General features: G+C 32.2%; 1 protein-coding gene across 3 annotated transcripts in view; it reads left to right on the top strand.

Annotated features, from left to right (window-relative positions):
• LOC145263789 (spectrin beta chain-like) overlaps positions 1 to 18,545 on the top strand; it is a 532,547-nt gene that overhangs the window by 479,443 nt on the left and 34,559 nt on the right. For 2 of the 3 annotated variants that reach the window (XM_080120847.1, XM_080120845.1), the window contains exons 82-84: positions 4,155 to 4,603; positions 7,464 to 7,652; positions 16,075 to 16,197. In XM_080120847.1, coding sequence (XP_079976973.1) covers positions 4,155 to 4,603; positions 7,464 to 7,652; positions 16,075 to 16,197 — 761 coding nt within the window. The remainder of the gene's footprint in view (positions 1 to 4,154; positions 4,604 to 7,463; positions 7,653 to 16,074; positions 16,198 to 18,545) is intronic. The other variant, XM_080120846.1, reaches the window with a different exon arrangement.

The raw sequence follows: 18,545 nt of genomic DNA, 5'->3' as shown, positions 1-18,545 counted from the left end.
AATCCAGAGAGGGAGGGGGAGTCAAATCCGGTGAGCATGGACAGTACTCGATACTTCCTCTTCGTCTTATCTATTTCACAAGTGACTATAAAGATATGCTCTTACGTTATGATGATAGTGGGGAAGTGCTCCATCCTGCAGGAAGTGTCATTCTTTATTCCTAAACATCTCTTGGAAATGTGGTAGAAGTTTGAAAATTTAAAGAGTGTATACATATATATATATACACACACACACATATTGCATTAAATGTATATCATAATACTTAGTTTGCTGCACCTTATCATAACAACGGTCAATGCAAAATTTCAGCCCGATTGGCCTATATGCAGTAGAATTCTGGGATACAGTGGCTCTAGGATACATGTTGTTTTGTTTTTTTTTTTGTTTTTTTTTTCAGGTTACAATGTGGAATACAATGTTTTTCCGGCTCTGGTTACAGTATTTGCTCTACCTTACGTTGTTATTTATAATGTTATTTGATTATATACATGTGTATTAGATACTGTATTGTATTTTGTTACTAAATTTTAATATGTACTGCATAAAATTTTGCTTAGGCCCCATCATACAGCGATTTCATCTTACAATCTCAACACTGGAACAGATTAATCCTGTATCCCAAGGTTCTACTATATATACAATATTATATCTGTTTGGTTGTCTGTTTCACTTGTTCTTGGGGAGTATATATTAGTATTTACTGCAAAAATTAGCATAAATTTGACCATATTTAACCAATTTGGCATAAAACGCTCCTAAGTCAACTGTCTATAACTTTTGCCGATTTAAAAACAAGCAAAATTTATAGACAGTTGGCTTAGAATGGGCTAAAACAGTCATATTGTTAAAGATTTTGTGTTTGCGTCCTTCTGTTTTATTTATTTACTTCTACTTATTAAACATTCCTGCTGCTATTCTCTTTTACTTTTAAGATTCTTTTTTACTTTAGCGTTCTTTTAAAGTCTGTGTATTCTTATCAATATGTCTTCTTACTTATATGGGTGTGTGTGTGTTCTATTCTTATGTGTGTGTGTGTTCTATTCTTACTTATGTGTGCGTGTTCTATTCTTACAGTTTCTTGCCTTGAAGGGTCTTGACATGTATGCGCAAATATGTGTACATACCTGCTTGTCTTGTCCAGTGGATGATATCTTCTTGTCGCTGGCTCCATCTCATGGGGAGTGGTACTTACTGCTGCAGATGGATCGATAACACGAGATGGATTGAAGCTTCAATTTGTTTTATTAAAAAGACAAGTCTATGTCTCGAACCCATGGTTGTCGGAGGAGAGACCCTAATGTCATGTCTGCTTCATCTGCAGTCCAAAACTAACTCTCCTATGTGATCGCCAACCGGAAACCTACGACCACAATTCGTATTACCCCTAATTTCCGGTGCATCGTCACCCCCTAATTTCCGGTGCATCTAACTAGGTTGACAAAAGGTAACTTGAGTTTGACGGATGTCAAATCTAACCTTCTGTGACCCCACTAGACTCGCTGATGGGAATCGAAAATATATCTACATAACTTGCTATTTCTACAACTACCTAGATAGCATTTAAGCTGGATTCCGAATACTACAACATGCACACACCCACTCATATACATACATATATATTTTTTTCCTTTCAGGCTATTTATACTCATTGATATACTTGAGCTGCATTTTATAATTCACCTTTCTCCTCCTCTTCTCTGGCACTCGTCTTGCTCTCTCCTTTATCTTGTTTTTGGGGACAAACGAGGCTGTTATTTTATTTTGCTGGTTTATGGCTTTTTTTCTTTTTTTTTTTTTCTTTTTTAATAGGTTCCCCAATTTTTAAAATTTCTTTTTCTTTATCCAAATACGTTTTTAAACTCTTTTCAAAGGACCTGAAAGAATGGGAACATTTAATAAAAAAAAATGTTTATGAACTTCTAAGAAATGTCTTTTATAGACACAAAAGTATACCATATTAAAAACAACAATACTATGAACTTTACTGCATGAAAAAAAGATACTGTTATGCTTACCATATTAAAGAAACTGATATTGTCAAATTTACCATAATAAAAACTGATACAGTAAAATTTACCATATAAAAAAAAAACTGATACTGTCAAATTTACCATATTAAAAAAACTGATACTGTCAAATTTACCATATTAAAAAAACTGATACTGTCAAATTTACCATATTAAAAAAACTGATACTGTCAAATTTACCATATTAAAATACTGATACTGTCAAATTTACCATATTAAAAAAAAACTGATACTGTCAAATTTACCATATTAAAAAAACTGATACTGTCAAATTTACCATATTAAAAAAACTGATACTGTCAAATTTACCATATTAAAAAAAAACTGATACTGTCAAATTTACCATATTAAAAAACTGATACTGTCAAATTTACCATATTAAAAAAACTGATACTGTCAAATTTACCATATTAAAATACTGATACTGTCAAATTTACCATATTAAAAAAAAACTGATACTGTCAAATTTACCATATTAAAAAACTGATACTGTCAAATTTACCATATTAAAAAAACTGATACTGTCAAATTTACCATATTAAAAAAACTGATACTGTCAAATTTACCATATTAAAAAAAAACTGATACTGTCAAATTTACCATATTTAAAAAAAAAAACTGATACTGTCAAATTTACCATATTAAAAAAAAACTGATACTGTCAAATTTACCATATTTAAAAAAAAACTGATACTGTCAAATTTACCATATTTAAAAAAAAACTGATATTGTCAAATTTACCATAATAAAAACTGATACAGTAAAATTTACCATATAAAAAAAAAACTGATACTGTCAAATTTACCATATTAAAAAAACTGATACTGTCAAAATTACCATATTAAAAAAACTGATACTGTCAAATTTACCATATTAAAAAAACTGATACTGTCAAATTTACCATATTAAAATACTGATACTGTCAAATTTACCATATTAAAAAAAACTGATACTGTCAAATTTACCATATTTAAAAAAAAACTGATACTGTCAAATTTACCATATTAAAAAAACTGATACTGTCAAATTTACCATATTAAAAAAACTGATACTGTCAAATTTACCATATTAAAAAAAAACTGATACTGTCAAATTTACCATATTAAAAAACTGATACTGTCAAATTTACCATATTAAAAAAACTGATACTGTCAAATTTACCATATTAAAATACTGATACTGTCAAATTTACCATATTAAAAAAAAACTGATACTGTCAAATTTACCATATTTAAAAAAAAACTGATACTGTCAAATTTACCATATTAAAAAAAAACTGATACTGTCAAATTTACCATATTAAAAAAACTGATACTGTCAAATTTACCATATTAAAAAACTGATACTGTCAAATTTACCATATTAAAAAAAAACTGATACTGTCAAATTTACCATATTAAAAAAAAACTGATACTGTCAAATTTACCATATTAAAAAAAAACTGATACTGTCAAATTTACCATATTAAAAAAAAACTGATACTGTCAAATTTACCATATTAAAAAAAAACTGATACTGTCAAATTTACCATATTAAAAAAAAACTGATACTGTCAAATTTACCATATTAAAAAAAAACTGATACTGTCAAATTTACCATATTAAAAAAAAACTGATACTGTCAAATTTACCATATTAAAAAAAAACTGATACTGTCAAATTTACCATATTAAAAAAAAACTGATACTGTCAAATTTACCATATTAAAAAAAAACTGATACTGTCAAATTTACCATATTAAAAAAAAACTGATACTGTCAAATTTACCATATTAAAAAAAAACTGATACTGTCAAATTTACCATATTAAAAAAAAACTGATACTGTCAAATTTACCATATTAAAAAAAAACTGATACTGTCAAATTTACCATATTAAAAAAAAACTGATACTGTCAAATTTACCATATTAAAAAAAAACTGATACTGTCAAATTTACCATATTAAAAAAAAACTGATACTGTCAAATTTACCATGATTGAATATAGAATTAAGAAAAAAAAAAACCCAATATGAGTGGAAATAAAGACAAATCTGAAAGCAATAAAATTTTGTTTTCTTTTCTGAATTCATTTGTATAAGTTTTTGTTTTCAACTAAATAATTCCTGATGCATTTTATTTTTCAGGCAAGATAATGGAGTCACAGAATCAGCAGGTGATGGTCACAAGATGGTCCAGAATATTTTGAGACGTTCAATGCGTGAAAAGAAAAATCCTTTGACGCCATCCCTCAAACGAACGGGCAGCCTTACCCGGCAATCATCGACGCACGATGATCTGGCTACGTCCCCCAAATACAGTCCACAGACAAGCCCCATTACTTATAGGAAAAGTAAGTTAGCGGAGGAATTAAATAAGCCAAAACGGACTCCCAGTTTGAGCCTGAAAAGACGTGCAACTAGTTTCCGAGACAAATACCAATTACCACCAAAACTTCCTCCTATCGAATGCGAAGGATTTTTGGAACGAAAGCACGAATTACAAGCTGGCGGCAAGAAAGCTGTTGTTAGATCCTGGAAAAATTTCTACATTACCTTGTGTGGCAAGATTATGTGTTTCTTCAAAGACAAAGATAGTATGTATCCTTATTTATTTTTGTTGGTTCTAATCTAGAATTTCCCCATATATTGAAAGACAAAAATAAAAAATTTGTATAATGTATGTAGCCTTGATGAAATGAAAACATATTCCAAACATCGTGTAAATTCATCAAGTTTTATTTTTAAAAAAAATGAAAATTAAATTTTATGAGTAACCGAACAGCATGTGCCATTTTGAAAACAGTCAGATTGGTGTTGATGCTGAGTTCTTGGAGCCTAAATAAATGATTTTTCCATAAATCCTGTTACCTTTTTGCTAAAAAAAAAATTAAAAAAAAAAAATTTAAATTCCGAAATCTTAATGAATCCACATATCACAGACTTCCACAAGCTGACTTACCACAGGAAAATTCACAAATACAAAAGAGCACTCAACTATTTAACAGTGAAACCGAAATATTATATATGATTTAAAAAAAAATGTATATATAAACATAAAAATAATAATAAAGCTCTACCTTTACGAATATAATATGATGGTTAATATATCAAACTATATATATAAATGAGAATAATGAGAATGTGTGTGTATGAGGACACTTCTCAACCTATATACTCAATGAATGTTTGATCTACAGACTTGAAATTTGGTATATAGGGTATTCAGACTTGTGGAAAACTTTTAATCTGTTTTCATCTGGAAAAAAGGGCTGCTAAAATTAGAAAAATTGGCATCTGCGGGTCATCAGATTTTTATCTGTTAACTGTTTCACAAATGCATATGCATGAATAGTTCACCTGACAGCTTCCTTATGTTAAGAATAAGTAGGTTTGAAAACACTTTTTAAAGAACGAGTCAAGCTGGTCTAATGATTATTATGCTTGACTCACTGTCTTTAGGTTTTGATCTCAGCTAGAGTTTTTTTTTTTTTTTTTTTTTTTTTTTGCTTTCAAGAAGTAAACTGTTTAGAAAAAAAAAACATAATACTTGCATGCATGTCTCAGTTTCTATATGAGTTAAAATATATGTGTGTGTGTATTTTAGAACTGGGCAACGCCGGGCGGTCTGCTAGTATATATAAATATTAAATTGTCTTTTTTCAAGTTTTATTGTAACTGTTTTTTAAATTTAAAAAAACAGAACAGCTATTAAATTCATGTCTCTCCAGCAGTAATGATCAAAATACCATCTCGCTTATAACCACATGTAGACACAATTCATTAACGTCAAATTATAACAATAATAATACTAATAAAACATTACCCTTAAGAATTATCCTGTGATATTGTAATCAGTTTATAAAATTATATATTTAATAGTACAGAAGTTCAGAAAAACATGGCTGACGAGAGCCTAACATCATTTATGTCTTACCATTAACTGGTCCCCTTTATGTTGGGCTTGAAACCGACAGTACCAATGTTTTTCTGAACTGCTGTACTATTAAATAAATATTAAGCTCTTATATCAAAAAAGTTTTTCTTTGTAATCGAGCACTTTGTGGAATTCTTTCCCCAAAAAACAGTAAACAAATATATATATATATATATATATATATATATATATAATAATGGCTAAATACAGACCAAAAAGCATAATGAATTTAAATTCATTATGTTTTTTGGTCTGTATTTAGCTGTTATAAAAATTTTTTTTTTTTTTTTAGAGGTGGTGATTGACAACTAATTAATTGCAGATTTGGCAACTATCGGTTATTTTTTAGTTCAACTTGGTTTGGCAATTCATCGTGTGGTTTCAGCAGGATGGAGCCACATGCCACACAGCACTTGATACAATCAATTTACATGAGAGAAACATTTGATGAACAAATAATTTCACAAAATGGACCTGTCAGGCCACCTCGTTTGTGTGATTTTAACTCCATTAGATTATTTTCTGTGGAGATATGTCTCATGTCTATGCTGATAAACAAGACACAATAAACCACTTGGAAGACGATATTCGATGCATTATTACAAATAGCCTAATTTAATGCTTAGTTCTGAAAATTGAATGTCTAGATTACGCCATGCATGGGCCACAAACCCAAAATTATATTAAATTATAATTTAATCTTTGAAATAAACCACACATTTGTATAATAAAAATATTTTCCTGTGATTTATTTTAATTTAAAGTTTGCCGCCTAAAAAAAAAAAAACATTTATAATTTGCTAATTTATTATATTATTATAAAAATATGGTGTTTAGCATATGAAATTATAGCAGGGAGACCTGACGTTTACCGGGATTGGATGATGGTCAACGAATGTTTCACACGCCCATATTTTTATTGTCATCAAAATTGGTGAAATTGCACATTTTCCAATCAAATCAATTCATTGCCTACTCTAATTGGAGACCCATCGTGGTGCACTGGGAGGAAGCTTCACCTACCTCCTTGCAGTGACTTAATACTTTGTCTACATTGCACTGTGGAGAACCTATTATTTTTATATAATTGCTTGAATTAAAGTTCAAAACTCAAAAGTCAAGTGTCATGGTGCAATTATGCTCTAAACAGAAACATTCATTTCTGACGCATCTGTCACATCAAAGAATCTACTGTTGATTTTATATGTCAGGCCTTTCGGTTTGTGCGGTAATAAGACTTCTCAAATGCATGTGTGTTCTTAGGCTGTATAAGATATTAACTTTGGTCAAACTCGCCTGTTCCTTTCATTGGATTATTTATATTATTGATACTTATTGAAGACATTCCGATACAAAAACTGTCTAAAAACACTGCCAGGCACATAAAGTACCTTTGTGTGAAATTTCATTGTGAAAGTCCATAGGGAATGAACGCACAGACACTAATACCTTTATATAATAGTAGATAAATAGGTAAATATAATGAAGGAAAATTTTTTTTTTTTTTTTTTTTTTTCCAGGTTTTATTGACAAAATACCTGCAGCCCAATGTCTTAATATTGACAAAGCCAGTTGTGAGGAGGCAAAAGATTACACCAAGCGTAAACATGTTTTTCGCTTACGTCTCAAAGAAGGGGCAGAGTTTTTGTTTGTGGCTCCTGATCAATCAGAAATGAAACAATGGTTAGAAAAAATACAATATTGGGCAGGTAAGTTGTCTGTTCTTTCCCTCTTGCTGATTATTTCTTATACATGTTTAACTTTTTCTAAAATGGGTTTTTTTTTTTTTTTAATGGTTATATCTTTTCCAGATTTTTATATTCAATTAAATCTTTCAGGATAAGTATTCTTTTATTTTATAATTTGACAAAATCTTGAGTAAATTTTATTTTAAATGGTTTTAGTTTTATGCATTATGCAAGTTTTAAGTTTTGTTTCCATAAAAAAGTTTTTTCATTTTTCTTTGAATTTTAAAAGTATTCCATGTTCTAGATGAAAATCAATTTTAATTTTTCAAATTATAAAAAATATTTAGCAGTTTAGCCTTATTTCAAACCTTTGAAATTCTTTGTTAGAAAATGATTTCTTTAATCTTATTTTATTTTTTAATACTTTAAGAATTTTTTTTAAAATTTTTAGTAAGAAAAAAAAAAAAATTAAAAGTGATTTTAAAAAAAAAAAAAAAAAATGGTAAAGGATCGAAAGTTCTTGAGAAAAATGGCCGACAAAAAATCACACTGCAACCTAATACATGACTGAAACAAGAAATGCTCGGCAGATTGAGAAAATGAAGAAGAAAGAAAACTGTTATATTTAATCAAACGTGCCTTGAGATATATATATATTTTGAGTAAAACGATTCATAATTGTGAATTAAAAATCAGTTTCAAAAGGCAAAAATAAACAAAATCAACTCGATTGTACGATCGTTTCGGAAACAATGTTCATTTTATCGAAATTTACGATAAGTAATGACTAATTGGACAAAAGTTTTGCCCTTTAAAACATAATCTCTTCATCATCAAAAATGGGGGGGGGGAGAAGTTAAAGACACCAAAATAAAACTAGCATTTTAGATGTGAGTAAGGCAGATATTCCTTTTTTATCTCCATTATAAAATCTGTTTTAAGTTCACAGAATATACCGCATTTCATCCTCACCAGAATTTTCACTAGGATGAAACGCAGCATATTCTGTGTAGCTTTATTGTTATATATTTTCATAACTTGCTATATAGCTTCTAGGATACCTATACCTATTGAGCTTATATATCTACAGTACAATGGACACTGTTTTCTTTTAAAGTATTAATACATTTACTAATGCGTAAAAATAAACTCTGTTCTTTAGACTCCAGGTCTAATTCCCTCTAAAAATATAAAATATATATATATATATATATATATAGACCGACACACACACAACCAGGTTAAAGGTATTCAAGAGTGATAACTAATGAATTTAATGAGGTTATTAAAAGTGCTCAATAAAAGAGCAAGATATATTTTTATTAATGTAAGCAAATTGACATGGTTGTGACACTGGCCATGCTAATGTTTCTGACAAATGGTTGGTTAAAACCAGAAGTTCTTGTCAGGGGACTTAATAAATGATTGCTTTCCACAAAAGAAAACTGTCCTCAAAATGTAGCCAAATTTTAATATGCTGAAAGAACTGTTTGGTAAAAAAGAAAAATAACTATTTGGACCTTTGAATGTAGCTCTGCTGTTATTCTTTTATATATGCTCTGATGTTATATTTAATAAACATTGAGCTTCTTAGCAAAAAGGATTACTATACACAAAAAGTGAAATATAATTGAAAAAAAAAATATTATACTAAAAAACAATATATATATATATATAATCATTAGTTAACATTCTAGAACCAGATAATGTATTTAATTCTCACTCATAATATTTTATTCATATTTTGTATGAAGGACGTCTTGCACATGTTGTGTTAAATAGCAGAAGCCCACCAAACAATTTATCAGAGCCAAAAATATATTTCTCAAATAGTTGCAAATATATATTTATTTCTTGGAATGGAAAAGGATTTGGCAATAAAAGGAAATGGAAACATTTAAAGTTCGCAGAAACAAACAAACAAAAACCTTATTGCAGTTTTTATAGGCACGCACCTCAAATTATTGAATTCATCCACATGTGTGAAATTTATCTTATGCTACCATCTTTCATAATTGTTCTATATAAATTAAAAGAAAAGCACAACACAAACTTAATTCGATCTCATTATGAATTTATTTTAATCCGAAAGGGCTTTATTAAACAAAGAGCTAGTCAGGTTTTGCATCTGATTTCAATGTACATTGCTTTTTGTATTTAGGTGGGGGGGGGGGTTAATTTAGAGATGAGAGAGAAATAAAAAAAGAGAAAGTAGGGAGGGAAGAAGGGATGGAGAAATGTAACAGTGCATATGAGCACATGGGAAAGTATTGGCAGCAGCAAAGAATAGCTGGCCTACGAAGAGATTAGCAGCAGTAGCCGAAGAAAAGGCATTAGGGAGTGTGCATGAGAAAAAAATGGAGAAAATATGCACCACGTGACCAGCAGAAACAAAGTCGCTGTCAAAGAAAATGGAGGTGTAAAGTAGATGAGAATGGGCCGCCTGTGCCCAGCATGTGGTCCGAAGAAAGAGAAACATGTGCTAGGCTAAAGTGGACAGGTGGCAGCGAAAGACTTTTAAGTGGTGCCGAAAGTAATGGTAATAAGTTTTGTTAAAAAAAAAAAAAAAAAAAAAAAATGCTGACTCAGATTTTTATTTCTTTCTTTCCTCGTGTTTGATGTAATGGCGATCAACATTACAGAAATTGTAGGCACTTTTTCACCCGCCCACCCTCTTTTTTTTTTCTCTCCCTCTCCTACTATTGCTCCGTATCTCTTTTTTTTTTTTAATTCTTCATTCTTTCCCCTTAAAATTCTCCTTCCTTCCTTCCTTCCTTCTTCCTCCTCCCCCACTTTTTTTTTTTTGATAAATGCAAAACCCAAAAAAGTTGCAGAGCAGCATTAAGGGTCTCAAATGATTAGATTTTTTACAGATTGTTCTTTTATGGGTCTTTTGCCGATTTAAATAGTTTTTAAGAGGTAAAATAGGGTAAAAATTGAAAAAAAAAATCGTTATACATTTTGTACATTCATCTTAGTTTATTTTTAATTAGTTCATATGCATGGCACATGGGTACAGTGGTAACATCACCAGCTTTGAATGCTACGGTTTCGGTTTCGATTCTTGCTGATGGCACTCGAATACTTTTTTTTTTTACTTTTGAAATCACGACTCTATAATATGAAATCTGGACAAATTAAAATATTGTATTCAAGTGTATTTTACACCTGGGCAAAGCCCCCACCCCGGCTATATATATATAGTCCACTACAAGTAACTATATCTATACTAGTGGGGGCAGAGGGTCTGGCTTTGCCCGGTTGTAAAATACGCTTAAATATGATATTTTAATTTGTCCAGATTTCATATATATTGTCATAGTTGGGATTTCGAAAGTAAAAAGAAAAAAGTATTGGGATGGCATCAGTTAGAATGGAAACCGAAACTGTAGCATTCAAAGTTGGTTACATTATCACTGTACAAACGTGACACACATATGAATTGATAAAAATAAACCAAGGTGAATGTACAAAATTTATCATTTGTTTTCCAATTTGGACCCGTTTTTGACCTATTAAAAGCTATTTTAACTGGCTAAAGACCTATAAAAAAAACGGTCCATAAAAATCTAATTATTTTAGGCCGTTAGTGCTGCTCTGTGACTTTTAGTTTCGGAAGAGATAGTTTGAAAATATGAAGAACGACAGACAGACATAATGAGTTTTATAAATTAGATAACTATAAAAGTGGAAATGTGTGTGTGTGTAAGGACACTTCTAAACCTATATACTCAACGAATTTTTTGATCTAGAGACTTGAAATTTGGTGCATAGGACATTCAGACACGTGGAAAACTTTTAATCCCTTTTCATCCGACAAAAAGGGCTGCTATGAGGTCAAAATTTGGTATGTGGGGGGAGGGGTCATCGGATTTTAATGTTTGCCAACTGCTTCACAACTGCGCATGTATCATAGTCCACATTACAGATGACTTATGTTAAAATAAGTTGTTTGAGAACTTCTTTTAAAGATCGTGTCAAGCTGGTCTAATGGTTATTGTACTTGGCTCAATTTCTTTTAGATTTTGCTTTTGATCTCAGCTTGAGTATTTAAAAAAAAATTTTTTTTTAATTTTTTTTTATTACAAGAAGTAAGCTATTTAAAAACATAATACTCGCATGCACATATCTCTGTTTCTTTCTGTTTTTTTCACTATATTTTTTTTAAGGAATTTAATGTTACTTTTAATACCGGGCAATGCCGGGTACCTCTTCTAGTATATCTATAAAAGAGAATGAAGTCTCCAAAGAAAAGGAATTTGTATTTGTTTGCTACACATAGTTGCTGGTTTAACCCTATATGACCTGAATTATGATTATTTATTAATTTTAGTTCAAAGGGTAATGATGTTATGATTGTCTTAAAACTGGAAAAATTATGAAGTTCAGTAAACTACCACTGAGAATTTTTGCATTTCATAAATTTACATTGATTATTAACCATCCATCCAGCGCGGCCATATCCAAGATTGGACTCACTACACAAGTAGTGTAATTCAAATCTTGTTGGTAGCTGAATACTTGATGCTTTGCCAGGGCTATCAAGGGTATTTTTTTATCATGACGCTAACACTAGACGGGGTGCCTACGAGAGTCCCATCTACCCTCAAGAAGGATAGACCGCGCCAGTTTCTCAACCTGGTATTTTACCTTGCAGTACATAACAGTGCCTTGCCTTCCGAAATGGTCACCCATCTGGTATTGGCCAGTCTCAATGTTGCTTAATATCAGTGATCTAGCAAGAACCAGTATTAATCATAGTGTTTGAAAAAAGTGTGTTTTTGATAACAAATGAAATCCTCCATTCTCTGAGACCTGGTGGCATACTGAATGTAAGCCGAAAGTATCCTGTACCTCTATAAGGCCACCATTCGCCCATGTATGGAGTATTGCTGCCACATCTGGGCTGGTGCATCTGCTACTAGTCTCTCGCTCCTTGACAAGGTTCAAAAGAGAGTCGCAAACCTGATAGGCCCTGAACTGGCATCTAAGCTTCAGCCTCTGTCCCATCGACGAAATGTTGCATCCCTTTGCCTTTTCTACAAGTATTTTAGTGGTGAATGCTCTGATGAACTGCAATCACTTGTGCCCCCACGACGTGAGCACCCTCGACAAACCCGACAGGCTGCTAAATCCCACCCCCACACTGTAGAGATCCCTAGATGTAAAAGATCTTTTTACTCCAATAGTTTCTTCCCCAGAACCGCTAGACTCTGGAATTCCATTCCAGGTCCCTGCTTCCCCAACAGTACTGACGTGCAGAAGTTCAAGTGTAACGTGAACCGACACCTTGCTGCCCAAATCCCTACATAGTACCCCAGTAGTGTTGCCCCTGATAGTAGCCCCCTACACCAAAGTGGCAATTTGCCTTGTTTGGGGTGAAAATGTAATTAAAAAAAAAAAAAAAAAAAAAAAAAAAAAGCAATAGGCAGTTGTAATCTGGAGGTATCTGGCATCTACTCAGATACTGAGCTAATACGTACAAGGTGTGTTTAAATTAATTCCCACTTTATTTATGCCGTTATGTTCATTTATTCACGACTGAAGGAATTAGTTCAACCAGGTCATAAAGAGTTAAATGACCAAGCCAAGACTGGTGCATCTGCTACTAGTCTCTCGCTCCTAGACAAGGTTCAAAAGAGAGTCGCCAATCTGATAGGCCCTGAACAGGCATCTAAGCTTCAGCCTCTGTCCCATCGATGAAACGTTGCATCCCTCTGCTTGTTCTACAAGTATTTTAATGGTGAATGCTCTGACGAACTACAGACACTTGTGCCCCCACGACGTAGACACACTCGAAAAACCCGACAGGCAGCTAAATCCCACCTCCACATAGTAGAGATCCCTAGATGTAAAAGATCTTTCTACTCTAGTAGTTTCTTCCCTAGAACCGCTAGACTCTGGAATTCCATTCCAGGTTCCTGCTTCCCTAACTGTACTGACATGCAGAAGTTCAAGTGCAACGTGAACTGACATCTTGCTGCCCAAATCCCTACATAGTGCCCCAACCCCAGTAGTTGCTGCTCATGATAGTAGCCCCCTACACCAAAGTGGCAATGTGTCTTGATTGGGGTGAAAATGTAAAAAAAAAAAAATTTTTTTAAAAAGACATGTGGGCACATTGACGGCTAGCGTGCCAAGTTAATGTCGCATCAGCATTTAAGCTGTAACATCATAGAAATGGATATATATGCGTCAAGATTGAAAGAAATCAGAAGAGTAGAAGAAAAAGGAACAGACATGTTAATTGAAAAGATACACTTGACACGTACACAAGTCGTCTTCTCTACTCTTTCGAAAACGAGCCGGCCAACCTTTGGGTCCTAGAGAGGATTACTGCAACACGACTGACTTTAGCAAAAAACATAGGATTTCTTTCTGAGAAAGAAAAGGCACACATTATGTTGTGTTGTAAATATGTATCAGCAACTTCCGTATGAAACTAGCAAAAATAATTTTTTTTTTTTTTCCACCTAAAAAGTTTGTGTAAAAGTTTTATTTTCTTGATGAGTCTCTAAATACGACATTTTGTCCATTTTTAAAGCAATAGCATCACCATGAGTCTCATCGTCTACTTGGTGCGGATTGTGAACCTGCGTGACTTATTTCTTGCCATTCCTTCCAATTCAGGGCGAGTTGGTTGACGGACACCCAACTGTTGAGAGATATTCAATCAAAAACATTTTCTATCCACCTTCCCCTTAGCTTTCCTCTGTCTCTTTTGCCTTCTAACATACCCTCAAAGCATAACTTTGACACAACAATGGTTGATCGTTTGACATGACCAAAAAGTTTAAGGGTTTTACTTTTGATTTTATCAAATAGAGAGAATAGGAAAGTAGTTTGACAGAGGGTAAACATACTACTTACGCCTGCCAGTATCCTGTACCTCTATAAGGCAACCATTCGCCCATGTATGGAGTACTGTTGTCACATCTGGGCTGGTGCATTTGCTGCTTGTCTCTCGCTCCTGGACAGGGTTCAGAAAAGAGTCGCCAACCTGATAGCTCCTGAACTGTCATCTGGGCTTCAACCTCTGTCCCATCGACGAGATGTTGCATCCCTCTGCCTGTTCTACAAATACTTTAATGGTGAATGCTCTGACGAACTGCAAACACTTGTACCTCCCCGACGTAACTACCCCCGACAAACCCGACAAGCTACTAAGTCTCATCCCTTTACAGTAGAGATCCCTAGGTGCAAGAAAGCCTTTTACTCCAATAGTTTCTTCCCCAGAACTGCAGGTCTTTGGAACTCCCTTCCGGGATTCTGCTTTCCCAACTGCAACGATATGCGGAAGTTCAAGTGTAATGTTAACAAACATCTTTCTACTCTTCTCCCTTCATAATGACCCCGCTAATTAATTCCCTAATAGTAGCCCCCTGCTTCAAAGTGGCACTGTTCCTTGTTTGGGGTGAAAATTGAATTAAAAATATATATATATATATATATATATATATATATATATATATATATATATATATATATATATATATTTTATTTTTTTTAAGTTTATTTATCAGATAATGCCCCGTAATGAAACGTATTACATGATTTTGATCTGCCTCAATGCGATTAATCCATGTAATACAATCAAGGACATAGTTAAACTTTTACTTTAACAATTATCAGCACCCTTTTTGATTTTAGAATCGTGTTATGTTTTTGGAAAGCCGCGCAACACAGCCAGATTCTGTGTTTTTAGTGTCGTCTCGTTTTCACTGGAGAAAGTCAGTTTATACCCTAGATAAATGAATTGAGTGACCTGTTTAATGGATTTACTGTGAAGTCATTTTTAGGTTAAACTGATTTTGCTGGAAACATACCTTCTGTAATAGCGTTACAGTTTAAGATCGAAATGAAAGATTTGGACTTTATCTGCAAGAGCAGCTTTTGTGCATGCGTATAGTTCTCTTGTATAACATTTTAATAGTAAATGCTGATTAAATAATATTAAAGGGAAAATTTAGTGAGGATTTGTATGAAATCTTTAGGCTGATTTAGTAAACATCATATGGATGTGTGCTTCCTGTGTTTTTAACAATATATAAATGAGTGAGGTTGTTCATATCATTCGTATCATCTTATAGCAGACAAGGCTGGATTTGGTTTTGCTCACAATTAGTTTACTAGTAGTTAACACTTTATGTGGCAAGTTGAGTCGTCGAATGTTTTTCTATTGAGTTTCTGAATGCTTTGAATTGAATAATTTGTAAAAAGTAACCAATCAGTAGTTAATATTTATAGAAATTTTGCTGGTGTTTCGGGGTTCCACAACTCAATCTAAAAGTTCTTTTATAATGTAAATATCCTTTTTTTAATTTGAGCCAAAGCTTTTCCTTTTTTTTTTTTCTTTATTTTAATTGAAAACTTCAAAAAGATATTTTTTTAATCATAATATTTTAATTTTTTTTTTTTTTAATCCTTGATTTCCTGTTTCCAGCTGAAAGCATGCACGGAGTGGATCTGGATTTAGATTTAGACATGGATATTGACGATGACTGGGAGCATTCACCGCCCCAGCAGTTGACAGCCTCTTCACCACCACCACCCATATCACAAGGAGGTGACTCCATATCCCATATTTCACGATTCATTGGTCTTTTTTAAAAAATTTTTTGGTGCTTTTTTGTTTCTCGCTTGGATCAGCACTGCATCTTTTAAAGTTCCATTCCTTTTTCTTCCACACCCACAAAACTGTCACCGTTAATTCTTTTTTTTTTTTTTTATTCGATTCCTTTTTCTTCTACCTACACAAAACACTGTCACTGTTAATATTTTTTTTTTTTTTTTGTCTTCGCCTGGCATCGGGGGAAAAACGCAAATGCTTTTTGTCTATTTTGACTTAATTTTTTTCTCTTTGATTAACTTTGCTTTCTTTCAGGCAAACTGGTTTGGATTTTTTTTTTTTTTTTTTTTACTTTTCCTGGGATTTTGTGGATCTCTCCCTGACTTAACTTTTAATATTAGTAGCAGTAGTATTATTTGTCATACGTAAGGATCATTTTTCCCCCCTTTTTAATGCTGGTGTTATCAGATCAGGCTGTCTGAAGATATCGGCTTCCTGACTTGCATGCAGCAAACATTGATATTTTTTTTTTCCCCCCCTTTTGCAAAACTTAATCGTTCTGCAAAGTCAAAAGCAAAAAGCAACCAAATCAAACCAAACACCATGAATAAATGTTGGAAGATATTAAGAACTTGAAGCAACAGATGTTTTTGCCAAATTACTTGATTCGGCATTAAATAACTTGAAAAAAAAAGGTGTTGATATGCTGTAAAACAAAACCACCAAACCAAACACTATGAATAAATATTTCGGCGATATAAACAATTTCAGTAATTTTTACAAAATTACTGAAATTGGCGCACAACTACACACACACACACACTTTAGCGTGTACAAATACACACACGACAGCACTGTTGCACACACATATTATCGCATGTGCGCAATCACACACATTCGTACACATGAACTCTTGCACACACGCAGTTACACACACACACACACACACAACCACACAAGCAAAGCACGCTGTATAATTACTTAAAATGTCTGAGCATCTGTTAATTTTCTTTGAATGCTTAAAGAATTTTCTCCAATAATTCTGCTGATTCTGTTTTTAATCTTCTAAAATATCTACGTCTTTAACTTTTTTTTTTTTTTCATTTTTATTTTCATCTTTTTCATCCGTCTTCATTAGCTGTCGTTTGTTTTCCTGTTTTGCTTTGTTTCTCTTTCGTTGCATCTTTTTTCAGCCATTCCACTCTTCATCACCGCACCTAAAGCTTTTTTTTTTTTTTTTTTTTTTTTCAAGAAAATTCCCTGACATCAGGCAAAATGGGGGACACCTGTTGTCGTATTTGGTAAATGATATCAATCATAAATGATATCTAAATATCAGTTATTGCCATGTTTTTATGTAGATATCCAGAAAAACCTTGGATGTTCTAGGGGCCGTAACTCTAGTAACACTCGGGGTTGTCTCCCTTTTATTGCTTTAGAGCATCACACCTGTTATTATAATTGAACTATTTGTGTCTGTTGGTCACTGATAGGCTACAAAATTATACCTCAGAATTACACAAAATGCTGGTATGAATAACCCTTGGCATTGATCAAAACTGTACTGCTACTGCTGTCAATAATGAAGCTTTAGGATTTCCAAAAAATAGTGATCAAAATTGCATACGGGAAGGTCACTTTAAAGCAATGGTTCTCAACCTTTTTTTGCATCACACTGTTGAGTACTTTAAAATTTTCACTGCACATCTATTACAAAAAGTTAATATTTTCTACACATAAAGCGTTTTTACAATAAAATAAAATATTTTATAAGGAGAATTTTTATACGAATAAATGTGTATCCAATACTTGGTATTAGAATCAGATCTGAATTATTCAGCTTCGATGCCAATTCTCATACTTTGAAAAACTTTTCGTATTCTGATTAATTATCCATTCCTAATATAAACCATAAAAAGCTGGTTCTCGTGTACTTTTTGTCTCCTAGTTTCTACTTTAGTTTTTTCTCGCTCATATGACCCTATTTTGAATTTGTAGCAGTGAGTCAACTTTGTTTTATTATTACCAAAACGGTCATGAACAATGTTTTTTAAAAAGTTTAACCTATTTCAAACTAATATAAATTATTCTACAGTAAAAAATATTTAAATTAAAACGAAAATCATTTTTCTTATTTCGAACTATTCAATCAAGTAAAAATTCCATTTTTTTTATTTGATTACTAAATTTATTCTCGCAAATGACCTCACAATTTAATAAAGAAGGATGTAATAAAAATTGAATTTAACTTGAAAATACTATGAAGAACAGCTTTTCAAATTTAGTAGTCAAATAAAGAATGGAATTTTTACTTGATCAAATAATCTGAAATAATAAAAATGATT

This window comes from Euprymna scolopes, chromosome 39 (genome assembly GCF_053919585.1).
Source record: "Euprymna scolopes isolate OS-2025 chromosome 39, ASM5391958v1, whole genome shotgun sequence".
Taxonomy (NCBI): domain Eukaryota; kingdom Metazoa; phylum Mollusca; class Cephalopoda; order Sepiida; family Sepiolidae; genus Euprymna; species Euprymna scolopes.
The sequence above is the reverse complement of the archived record's forward strand: the minus strand, read 5'-3'. Positions and strand labels throughout refer to the sequence as shown.